This window comes from Crocodylus porosus, unplaced genomic scaffold (genome assembly GCF_001723895.1).
Source record: "Crocodylus porosus isolate Cpor-Errol unplaced genomic scaffold, CroPor_comp1, whole genome shotgun sequence".
NCBI classification, from domain to species: domain Eukaryota; kingdom Metazoa; phylum Chordata; order Crocodylia; family Crocodylidae; genus Crocodylus; species Crocodylus porosus.
This window is the reverse complement of record NW_017728948.1, coordinates 55203889-55216277: the sequence shown is the minus strand read 5'-3', so window position 1 is coordinate 55216277 and position 12389 is coordinate 55203889. Positions and strand designations below refer to the sequence as shown.

General features: G+C 40.0%; 2 protein-coding genes across 5 annotated transcripts in view; one reads left to right on the top strand and one right to left on the bottom strand.

Moving 5' to 3' along the window:
• The window catches only part of PPAT (phosphoribosyl pyrophosphate amidotransferase), a 92566-nt gene that overhangs the window by 34865 nt on the left and 45312 nt on the right, over positions 1-12389 (top strand). The window lies entirely within an intron of this gene.
• The window catches only part of LOC109322078 (multifunctional protein ADE2), a 70488-nt gene that overhangs the window by 53244 nt on the left and 4855 nt on the right, over positions 1-12389 (bottom strand). The window contains exons 2-6 of one of the 4 annotated variants that reach the window (XM_019552920.1): positions 10512-10598; positions 4637-5116; positions 3448-3537; positions 3167-3259; positions 829-897 (exon numbers count right to left, since the gene is read on the bottom strand). In XM_019552920.1, the coding sequence (XP_019408465.1) occupies positions 829-897; positions 3167-3259; positions 3448-3537; positions 4637-5116; positions 10512-10598 (819 nt within the window). The remainder of the gene's footprint in view (positions 1-828; positions 898-3166; positions 3260-3447; positions 3538-4636; positions 5117-10511; positions 10599-12389) is intronic. The other 3 variants (XM_019552921.1, XM_019552922.1, XM_019552923.1) reach the window with 3 other exon arrangements.

Genomic DNA, 12389 nt, shown 5'->3' with positions numbered 1-12389 from the left:
CAGCATGGCCCAGAGCTGGCATGCTGAGGCAGAGTTGGGGGAGGGGAGTTTAAACTGCTTCCTTGGTCCACATGGGACCCCAGCTGGGGGAGGCAACCCCTCCCAGGCTTTTCTTCCACTCCCAACTGAAATGAAGTGAAGAGGTTATGGACAGACCCCCACCTAGCCCTGCAGGCTAAGGCAGAGGGGTGGGGATTTAAACCCCCTCCCTGGCCTGTATGTGACCTCAGCCAAGGTCTGCCTGGCCATGGGAAGTCAACCCCTCCCAGGCTTTTTCCACTCTACTCCAGTGGGGAGAGGGGGCCTTGAGCAGGTACACTTGGGGTGTTGTGGTGGGATCCTGGGGAGGGGCTCTATTGCCCCCCAGACAGACCCTGGTTGAGGTCCTATATGGACCAAGGAGGGAGTTTAAACCACTCTTCCCCCAACTCTGCCTTGGCAGGCCAGTTTTGAGCTGGGACCTGGCCATGCCCCCCCACCCTGCTGGAGTGGAGGGGAGAGCCTTCAAGGGTCTGATCCCCCACCCTGGCTGCCATCCCATGTTTAACCTACAAAGATTAGTCATGTTGTCCAGTTTTGACTTCTCCCACATTTACAGTTTAACCTGCAAAGACTGAATTTATTTAGCTTTGGGTTTGTGACTCTCTGTACTTAGCCTCATTGTCTGTAGAATATGTGGTTATGTGCTTTTATGACAAAGGGAGAATGTGACTGAACTTACATTTTTAATAGCACACAGTTCCTGCCTTAAGGAAATGAGCTACAGTAATACCATCCAGTACACCTCAAATTACTTCTTGTGATCAATGAAATGCTTTAATCACTCACTTATCACAGCAGTCTCTTTCAGAGTATATGGAACTGCTAGGTTCTCTGAGGTAGTGTTCACAGAACCATCTGCCAAAAGATTCAAGTTTTACATTAAAACTCTTTAGTTTTACATTAGATTCTTTGAATGCCGTAGCCTATCATAGCCTACCATAGTACCCCTTAATAAAAATCTTATTTTATAAGCATACTCAGTTTCTTGCAGCTAAGGGAGGTCACAGAGTCTTTACTAGAAATGCTTAAAACCATATTTGAAACAGTTTCAGAGGGCCAGCTGTATAAATATACATGTCCTTTGACTGCTGCAGATGCTTCCTCTGCCTGAAGAAGGGTGTTTGTACCTGAAAGCTTGCAAAGAAGTTTTCCAACTATTTTAGTTGGTCCAGTAAAAGATATCAGATTTACCCAAAGAACTGTGTCTGCCCATGCCCTTTGAAACATTCGAAGAGCTGCTGAAACTCTGCAGAGCAGTAGCTCTTTAAATGAGCCACTACTTTGAAGTGTTTCACTTTTTGCTTCTCTGTCCCTGGACACAATTTGTCCAGGGACAGAGAGGCAGAGGCTGCCAGCTGTCCAGCCCCAGCACCAGCCCTGGTTTGTTTGCAACCTTTTCATATATTCTTGCAACCCGCAGGCTGAAAAATGCTGCTCTAGTGTGCTTCTGCCTATCTTGTTAGCACAAGAGGACGCTGCAGCTGGGGAATGTCCCAGGGGCTGTATGTTTGTCCCCTGGCTGAAATGGTTTACCTGAAAAGTTTCCAAGCACACTTCACTTGAAACCATTTTGGAAGTTACTTCTGTCTGTCCCTAGTGACATTACAGTAAATCATTTCTGCACCCCTCCAATTGAGTGTTAAGCCCCTACTTTTACCCTGAATATTGAACTACCAGCCATAATCTGTCCTGCATCTCTGTAAACACCACATGGGGGTAGAACACTGAACCCTCATTCTGTAGCCAACAGGAAGCAACTTACATCTTTTTTTTATCTTCCCATTTGACATTTTTACCTTTTAAACATTTGTCAGACTTTACTCTTGTCACAAACCCATCTACAGAGTGCCCCCCAGAGCATCTCCCTGCTGTTCCACTGTTGTCCCAAGGAACAGACTTGGGTTCCCCTGGACTATCTCCCTATCTGAACTCCACTGCCCTTATACTAGACCCCACAGCTACAGCAAAGAGCTCCAGGTGGTTTCTCCTTTGGGTTGTGAAAGAAATTTTAGGTCTCCCTTTCCACAGAATGGGCTAGTCTGGAATATCACTTGCCCAGAGATCGCTCGTTCTACAAGCAACCAGTAAGGAGACGAAAGGATTTCTTAGGTAGGAGAAAAGAATTATACAAGCAAAAGTGACCATAACTTTGTAGACAGAAAAACTAGGCAAGTAAAGTTTCTTACCCTCTCATCTGGCTACACCCTAGCCCTTCTGAGAGACCTGTCAGCATCAGCAGAAATCAGCCATCCTGCTGTTTCTGCCAGCACTGGCTCCTGAGCCTTATCCAGCCTGAGGAAAAATCCAAAAGACCCTGAATCTATCTTGGACCCTCAAATACCCCCAAAACTAGTACCCACCTACCCCCATCAGCAGTATTCTAATTGATCATGCGTCTCCAGAATCCTCCATAAATTTCTGGTCCCCCACTGTCTATTTAGACACAGCCCAAGACAAATGGCAGTGTCTCCCATTGCCTGAGGAAGGGTGTTTGTGCCCGAAAGCTTGCAAATAACTTTCTCCAACTAGTTGTCTAATAAAAGATATCCAAGCCAAAGAACCTTGCCTGCCTATGTCCTTAGACCAACACAGCTACAACCAAGAACCCTGGTCTCCCTGAGGCACCTGGAATTCCTCTGGCTGATGGGCCTTTTCTCTCGGATGCCTTTTCTATAGAGGAGTTGATTTCCCTATTACAGGCAGACAATGCCTTGGGTACCTAATAATGTCTTCTGCTTATGTATGGGAGTAGCAATTTTTCTTGTCCTTGTGTCACAATACTAAAAGAGTTTAGCAGTTCTGCCCACTCCCTTACTTTGACTAAACCGTATCCCAAACAATAAAATATATATACAGACAGCATAAATATATATACTGTGATAACGGCAACAGAAATGGATACAGATCTTACATTCAGAGTGCCTTCCAGAGTGAGACCACTCATGCCATATCAGTACAAGAAAACATTCATGACACCTCCATGAACCACCAGACCAGTGTGGACTTTGTGACAACTAATGAATAAGCAAAATTTCATATTGGGTTATACCACAGCTGACTGAACAATGCCAAATTGTGGAGTTGTAAAACTGAAGTAAATAACAGGAAATGAAACTCAGCTCACCTAAACCAGTTTCTTCTTCTTTTATACGTGTGGTCCTTGGGCATTCCAACCTATTGCATACAGTATTATTTTCATCAAATTTTGTAGGGAGCACTGCATATATAGATAAAGATAAAGATTACATAGTGATCAATACTACACAGTCTATTGACATTCTTTTTTTCTTCTACTTTTAGGCCTTTATATTGCTCTGTGGGTGTTTCAAAATGTTGCTTTGGGAGTTTAGATATGAATTTTATTTTAAACTACAATTTAAAAGAAAACAGGAACGTTTAAATTACCTGACTCAGAACATTTCTTTATTTCTATAACTCGTAGGTCTTCTGAAACATTACTAACAGAATCCTCTTCACCTGTGTCTCCTGATGTTTCTGTGTAAATAATGTATTATTGAATTAGGATATTGCTTATCTATAGTACTTTTGCAGTTGTAGAAGTTTGTTTCAGTACATTATTCATTGTTTGTTTGTTACTTTCTTTCCTCCTTTTAACCAGCAGTGAACCCAGGGTACCAAGCTGTGGACCCCCTTGACTAGATCTTTAAAGTTCTTATAATTTATTCACCTAGCAATATCACTTAACATTGACAGGTAACTATGACCACACAGAATAAAATGCAGATCCTGCTACGGTTCTACCTGCTGTCTTTACAGCTTTTCATAATTTTCAACAGCTAGAAAATTATGCTAGAAAATGTTATGGATAATGAAGCTTTTCCGCAACATCTACAGGTTTGTCCTGTTTCTGGAACAAAGTGAGATGTGTGTTGAAAAGTTAAAGGGGGGAGTAGGGCATGAGGAGGGCATTGTTAACATGACCATAGGCCAAACCTGCACTTTCTCTGCTCTCCTGCTTTCTTCCTCCACTCTTGTAGTTCTAGTCTTTTCTCTGTTCCTTCCTGCAGATAATCTTGCCATTGTTTGGGTCAGAACAACCTCCTTTACCTCTTTTTGCATTTGAAAGGGCTTCCCTGCATTTCTTTTGAATCGTAATCTCTTCATATTTTTACATATCATTTGAAAGAGAAATCTCTTCTTAGCCTTTACATGTCATTTCCTTTTGTAAAAGGATTTGATGATTGTTACCTAGTGTGAAAGATCAACCTGTGTAATACAGTATTATTTTAGAATTAACCCACTAGACAAGTTAGCATGTTTCCATTCATGGTTTGTTTGCTTTTTTCCCAATAAATATTTTGGGTAGCTCATTGGTTTTGAAATATTTTGGAGCAGTGGACTGCTGTCAATACTTTTTGGACTAGTTCACCCTTTTATTGCCAGTATTTTAATTGAAAAGTGGGGATGGGAGGGAGTATGCGCTGTTCTGCTAGCTGTCCTTATAAAACAGTGTTGTCCATAGATCATACTTTGGGAACCACTGATCTAGCAGATGCTTGTGTAACTTTTTAAGTTGTTTTAATGCTTGAAAACTAATAATGGCAAACAATGTTTGGATAGCCAGAGTTCTTACCTATGGAGTCCTTTTCTGTATTAGCTTCTGTCCATTCTGTAGGCCTCTTGCTTTCATTGTTATCTGATTTACTTGATTGTTCAACAGTACTGTGTCCCAGAATAGCATCCAGTTCATTAAAGAATATCATACTTTTATTCACATTCCCTGAGTCTTGGGCGTTTTTTACGCTCTTGTATTCATGTTTTAGATTTTTATACTTTGTTCTGCACTGCTTCCAGTCCCTGTCAATTCCGAATTTTTGAAGCCTAGCAGCAACCTGTTCAAATATTCTTTTATTTCTCACTGTGCCCTCCAGTTGTTGCTGGATGTTTTTGTCTGACCATATGCATATTAGAGCTCTGACTTCATTAACAGTCCAGTGTTTTCCTCCTTCGCTTGCTACCGTTGGAATAAAAGGTGGATTTTTGGAAGCGTCTAGTGCTGAGGTTGGATTACCTGCATCATGAGGGGTGGTGGAGAGACACAGATACGGGTTACCTGCATTAGGTAGTTGGGGTAGAGGGAGGACAGAGAGAATGAGAATTGAAGGAAAGTGGTTTTTATTTCTTAACAATTTTTCCCCAAACACGATGGAGCAAAAATAAAAATAATATCAAAGAAATAATATCAAGCAGTGAATTGTCAGCATTTTGTTAAATTATGAAGCTGTATAGTATGTGCAGCTCTTGTGTACAGTATGTGACGTTTATAATGATGCATTTTAGTTTGTCTAATTAGTAGTTCTCTTTTCTCAGACAGATTGATTTCAGGATCAATAGATTTGTTTTGTAGTGCTGTTTATTGTTTAAAATAGTAAGACATTTATGAAACGTCTTCCATCTCATGACCTCAGGGCACTATCCAAACACCAATCAGCTAGGCCTTGACCCTGCAGACGTGGACTTAATTTCATGAATGTATGGAATCTTTTTGGTTTTGCATGCATGTAGGAAGTTAAACTTATGTAGATATTTGTAGAATCAGGTCATTAACCCTTACAAAAAAGCTTTGTCTGGTGTGCATAATGATTATTTCCCTAAAGTCACACAAGTCCATAAAAGAGCTGGGTACAGAACCCAATTTTCATAGTTTGGAGTGGGACATTTCCCAAGCTCAGTCCATTATAAAAATAAATTGATCTGATTAATCAGAAAACATACTGTGCAGAACTGGTAAACAATAATTTTCATAAGAGTGATTTCTAACTTTTTTTGCAATATTTTTAAAACATCTTAATAAATAAACTATATTTTAAAAATGTGTGCTTGAGTTTTTTGTGTAATAGTGAATTTGCTTAACTAGTTTTATTTTGTGCTCCTAATGGCAGTGAAATAGGATTTTCTGTCTTTCATAGAATCTTGTGCAGATTTAGAAAAGTCATGATTTCCCCTTTATTCTGCAAGTCATTTGCATACTTGCAAATTAAGTTAATATGCAGAGTAGTTGGCACAAATTTTACAGTTAGACTGGTGATATAAATAATGCCTCTGAAATCATCCTTTTCTAAAGGGCAGTCCAGGTGAGAGTGTTAAGACACTTTTATAGTTGTTGAACTCTCTCTGGTGGCAAAAATATCACTAACACATTCAGATTCAGTGAAGCATACTTTTGCAAAATAAGGTATTTAATGATAAACTTGTTTAAGGAATAATTGCTGCATATGGTTGTCCACAAGTCATTCTGCTTAGAAGAGCTTTACTTAAAAAGATGGCAATTTCCCCCCTGCTTTGTTTAATAATTAAGGTTCTATGTTTGTTGAGAGAAGCCTTAGCAGTAGCTGGTCTGCTGATACAGCACAGTTAAAAAGGCTAATTTGCAGGTGACACACCAACTGTGTTTCTACATGTGCCTTAATACAGGCATACTGAAGCCCCAGCCCATGAGCCAGATCTGACCCCCAGTGCCTGTCATCCAGCCTGTAGAGCTCCCTACAGGTCCATGGGGAGCCCCATAAGCCATGACCCTGTGCACTAGATCTGGCATGCAGGGCAGCATGGGGCCCAGATACCCCTGCAGGGCAGGCAGGATTCTGTGGTGTGGGGGTCTGATTTGGCCTGCAGACCAGCCCTACACCACTCATTTGGCCCACAGGACCTAAAAGTTAAGCACCACTGCTCTGAAGAAGGAGTGTTAGGAGCAGGCTTTTGAAATTACCAGTACTCCATAGGGATTGCTATAATGGATCACAATGAACATCAAAGAAGCTTGAAGAGGTTGCAGCTTAGCTATTGGGAATTGCCTCAGCTGACTAATCTGTCTGCTAACAATCCCGCTGGAAAAAATAATATATATATTTCAGACAAGGCAGGTGTTAAAAACTTTATTAGGAAATTGTTGAAATTTTATTTATATAAATATAAATCTATACATGTAGAGTCTGAAGAGATAAGAGGATCTTTCTCATTTTCTTTTGTTGGCCTTTTCCTTCCTCTCCATCTCTAACCTCTCAGATAATGAAGTGTCTGTCACTTTAAAAGTGCTGAGAACAGATGTTAAAAACTTTATTAGGAAATTGAGATAGATAGATCAATTGATATGTTTCAATTGATCTTTCTCAATGAGAAAGTTCCTCTATTATCCCTTCACATTCTACATGTATGTATTTATATTTATATAAATAAAATTTTAACAATTTCCTAATAAAGTTTTTAACATCTGCCTTGTCTGAGATTATATATATAATTTTTTCATTTTTGCATTTCACAGCTAAGGAACATTTAATAGTTGTGCAGTAGGAGGATTGTTTAGATTTCTGAATTGGGCCAGCACTTCTTATGGATAGGTCTGACTTGCAGGGTTTGAAATGCCATGGACAGTGCCTTGAATTGGGTCATAATGGCTAGGTGAACTGATTTTTTGCAGTAAAACATTGTACTAGGTGGAAAATGGCTATCAGTTCCTTGTGAAGATGGTAATTAAAAAAAAATCCTGCCTCTTAATTTCTTGAAAAATCAAAACTTAAAAAAAAAAAAAATTGTCACAAAAACTAAGTGATCAGGGCAGTGCTTCTCAAAGTGGTGGTCTGCAGACTGGTGCCGGTCTGCGAGCCACCAGTCGCCGGTCTGCATCGAGTTGCCAGGAAAGAAAGAAATATATTTTCAGAAGCATAACCTTGATATGTCATAGCGCCACAGTTTGTATGTTGCAACACTCCAGGTGATGTCACGTCGTGCGAGGTGAGGAAAGAGAAAGAAACAGCCGGTTGCGCATTTGTGTAGTGCTGTTACATGCAGTTGCTGCCACCAGCTGAACTGGGCACCAGCCCCTGACCCACTGGAAAAAAAATTGCCAGTCCACCACGTCAGATAGTTTGAGAAGCACTGATCTAGGGTACTTGGATGGTTTTCTTTTAGCTACTTTTTAAAAATTCTAATTAGGTTACATTTATAAACACAAATATTTAGGAACTGGCAATGAAAACTTTTGTTTTTTAGAGTGTCTTAAGATCCTACTTTGACCATTTTCAAAAATTTGAGTAGAGAAATCTATAAAAATTAACAGTTCCCTGTTGAAACGTCTTGGTTTTAGTGAATCACCATTTTTCAAATGAAAAGGGTAACCCCAAAAAATTCTTAAGAAGCTCTAAAAATAGTAATAGCTGTATAGTTTTGGTAGCATGGTAATTCACCAGAGTGTTCATTTGTCTTTTTACCCAAAGCCTACCTCACAAGCCTTTGAATATAGGACTGAAAGGGACCTCAAAAAGTGGGCAGACCCAGGTGACAAAAGAAAGTTGCAGATGCCTGCTAAGATGCACCTCTTCTCTACCTTTCTGCTTTCAGAAAAGACTTAAGCAGGATTTCTTCCAGGGTGTTTGTTCATATCTCAGTTTCCCTGTCCATAAATACGAATAATGCACATGCCTTCTTTTGTAAACAGCTTGAAATCTGTGTGAAGCTCACTAGACAAGATTTAGATTGTGGTACTGTAGTTTTGAGAGCTTGTGTCCAGTCACCTCCATTTATGTGTGTGTATTAGATAACACCATTATTAATTTGAGGACTGTAATGAGATGCAGGTCCCGATCTTTTGCCCTTTTGTTTCTAACAAACTCTGGTTACCTGTATATTTATCAAGTGCCTAAACTGCTTAAGTGCATAGCACCTTTCAGCCATGATGTCTACTTCATAATGTAATTGAACTCCATTTCACTGCAGCATAATTGGTGCCAGAAACAGTGAAGGGGAAGCAGCTGTCAGAAGGCTGCTATTAAAAGCCTTGAAATTGACAGGAGCTAGTCAGTTTCAAGGCTGCTATTAGAAGACTTGAAAATGAGGGGAGATAACAGCCCTGAAACAGATTAGCTCCTGTCATTTTCAAGGCTTCTAATAGTAGCCCTGAAACTGACTATTAGAAGCCTTGAAAATGACAGGAGCTAGTCAGTTTTGGGGCTGCTAATACCACAGCACTGACAGCAATTGAAATGGGTTATTCTGTACTTAATGAGAATTGCCTACATTAAGTTTGGGTGAGTGTATAGTTCCAGCCACCACCCCTTTGCAGTCCCAAGGCTGTGTACTTAAAAGGACTACACAGTAGTGAATTTGTCTGTTTTTACAAGGTTGCCTTTTCTCTTCAGCCAGAACTAAAGTCTTTCAATGTCCCAAATGATGATGCCTTATGCTACATTGTTGAGTGCTAATTAATAATATTGATTTAGACCCTCTACTCCTTTAAGTATTGATCTGAGTAGAAATATCAGTAAAGATGTATACATCTGGCAGGAAGGGCATGTCAAGGATGGATAGGCAAAACGTATCATGTGAATTGCTTCTACCTATCAGAAGCCAGGGACTGGCTACTCAGCTCCTCAGAGCTGTATCAGTTGTATTGAGGTCTCTCTCACTCTTAAACCAGCTCAGGTGATCTCAAGCCATCTTAGGTTCCTCCCCAGCTCCCTAGGAAGCAAGTTCTGTGCCACATTTCTTAGATTCAGCAGTGAATCTCAGCACAACGGTCTCCATTGTACAACTAATATCATAATAAACTTTATTTTCCTGAACTGCTGCCTTCCCATCCTTTGAACAAACCTTCTGTTTAACCTGTCATTAGTTGGCAAGTTGCCTGCTTAATGAGTGCAGACATGCACCACATTCAAGGTGAAAGCTTCTGGTAGTTTGGGGAAGGAGTTTGTTTGCTATTTCAAATCTGTCAGCTGGTGACTAACTAGCAGGACCAACAGGGTTGTGAGGACTTTTGCTGGGGAAGCAGATGGCTTATAGTTGCTCATCTCTGCTGAGCAAGAATTTCCTTAGTCAAGGCAACATTTCAGCTCAGCCATTCCCAGGTAAGTTGTTACTGCATGGTTGGTGGGCCACCAAATTGGTAGCCATACCACTGCTTCAGGAGCGGGTATAACTGCTGTGTAGGCTACTGCAGACTTGAGCTATTCAGCTGGGAGTTGGCATTCTTGGATACAGGATTCTTTTGTGTCTTGTCCCTACAGATTTCCCCTCAGCCCATTTGCTCACAGATTTGCCATTTTATGCAGAAATCGGATGACTTGCAGATAAACCACAAAGGGCATGTTTCTCACAGTATCATATGACAGACGCTTCATTAGTAAATAATAAATTAAGATAAATGTAGTTAATATGATTTAGCTGCAGCATGGGATGGTTTCTGAGGGTGAAAGCTAATCATGCAATCAGCAAATTGGTCATGCAGTGGTCATCTGCCATGTATTATGGTAGACAACCAGTTATTCATTAGGCTTTTAATGTTAAAACCATTAAAACCAGAGGGATGAAAGTTCAGTCTTGTTTTTGTTGTAAACTTATATTAATCAAAAACTTATTGAGGCTAGTGAAAACTTATTGCAACAAGACATACCAGAATTACTCTACTCTGTAAGTATGGTGGTTTTTTTGCTTCCCACACCATCATACTCTACCTAGTTCAATTGGTCTGACATGCGAAATAAAAAGTAATGGATCCGATGAGACATCCTCATCCTCTTCTAATGCAACTGACATTTCACCTGGGGGGGAAGAGTTTTCATGTGAAAAATTGGTATGGAATAAATCATTTTTGAAGATACTAAATGTCCATACACAGTCAGCAGTTCACAAGAAGTAACTGGATGGGAAAGAAGCAGTAGTGGGTAAAACAACTGTCTTAAATGTAGTCTGTTTGACACCAATTTTAAAGGTGTTTTTAATCCTTGTAGAAAACAAATTTATTCCATACTCGAGTCTTATGTGGGTTGTTTTTTTCTTTCAGTTTTTTTAGAGGGCACCCATTTTTCTAACAAAATGCTACTAAATAAAAATGGAAGCAAAAATCCAAATAAACATGGACTTTGCTCCCATTCAGATTACCAGGCCAAAAAAAAATCTACATTTATTGTAAGAATAGGTTTTGAGAAGAGAACAAGGATTGTCAGGGGCATGGAGAGGTTCCTGCACACAGAGAAAATGGTATAGGACTTTTTAGCTTAGAGAAAACAGCTGAAGGAAGGGTATGATCAATTTTTTAATCAAGAATTGTGCAGAGAAAGTAAATAGAGAGCTACTATTTACCATCCCTTGCAATACTAGAGGGGACATACAAGGAAGGGTTTTATGTTTTGGGGACTCTTTCCCTATGCAGGTTGAATTTTATCCTGTGGTATGTTGTTCCTCCGTAAGTGGGCATGCTTGAGTAAAGTTTTGAATATGTGGAGCCTAAAAACTAATTTTGACTTGCCAAGAGGGAAGATTGATTTGTGTGGCTGTCACTGCTGAAATAAACCTTAAATTTGCACTTATAATCACACAGCTTTAATATGTGCTAACAAATATGTGTATGTGTGTGTTTCCATCTCTATTTCATATCTGAATAAAAATAGATTTTTTGTGTGTGAATTGTCTGTTTTATTAAGGCCTAAACAAAGAGCAAAGAAATGGTGACCATATGACAGCATTTGCACACACAAAGAAATGCATACCAACATGAATTATTTCACCTTGGACTCCAGATGCTCTTGATCTGTGATATACAGAAATTAAAAACTTGATAATCTGTCCTTCCTTTGCTTTGGATTATGAAAATCACTAAAAACATGAAGAGGCTATTACATTGTAAACAGCAAAGAGTTTTATGGCTACTGCTTTGTATCATATTGTCACCTTGTAGGATTTGTTTCTGTAGCTGGTGATTGAGGTATTGTTTTGCTGAAATTTTATAAAAAAGAGTTGTTTTTAATAAATCTTTTTTAGAAGTGTAAGTCAAGACAGTGACCTAAGCATACTTCATTAAAATTTTTTAAACATTGGCATCTTTTTGGGCTGGTTTAGAAATAGTATCCTGCATCGCTGCAGGGGATTGGACTTAGATGACCATGGAAGTCTCTTCTCAGTGAGTGCACCTACACATTCATTAATGTGTCTTGGGTACTGTGCATTTAGTTTACTATTCGCTTAATAAAGTACTAAGTACTAACCATGGGAGGCCTCAAATACCTCTACACAAACGCTCATAGATTGGGAAACAAGCAGAAGGAACTCACCCTCCTGATGGCTGACACCAGCCCGGACATAGTGGGGATCACGGAAACGTGGTGGGACGAAACGCATGACTGGGTGGTGAATGTCAAGGGCTATAGGTTGTACAGGAGGGACAGGATAGGAAGGAAAGGTGGGGGCGTGGCACTCTATATCAAGGAGGAATACACATCCTCGTTAATTAGCAAGGTGTCAGAGGAGGGGCATTCTGAGGTGCTTTGGGTTAGAGTACAAGGCAGTCGAGGGGTGAGAGATTTAACGGTGGGGGTCTACTACAGACCTCCCAA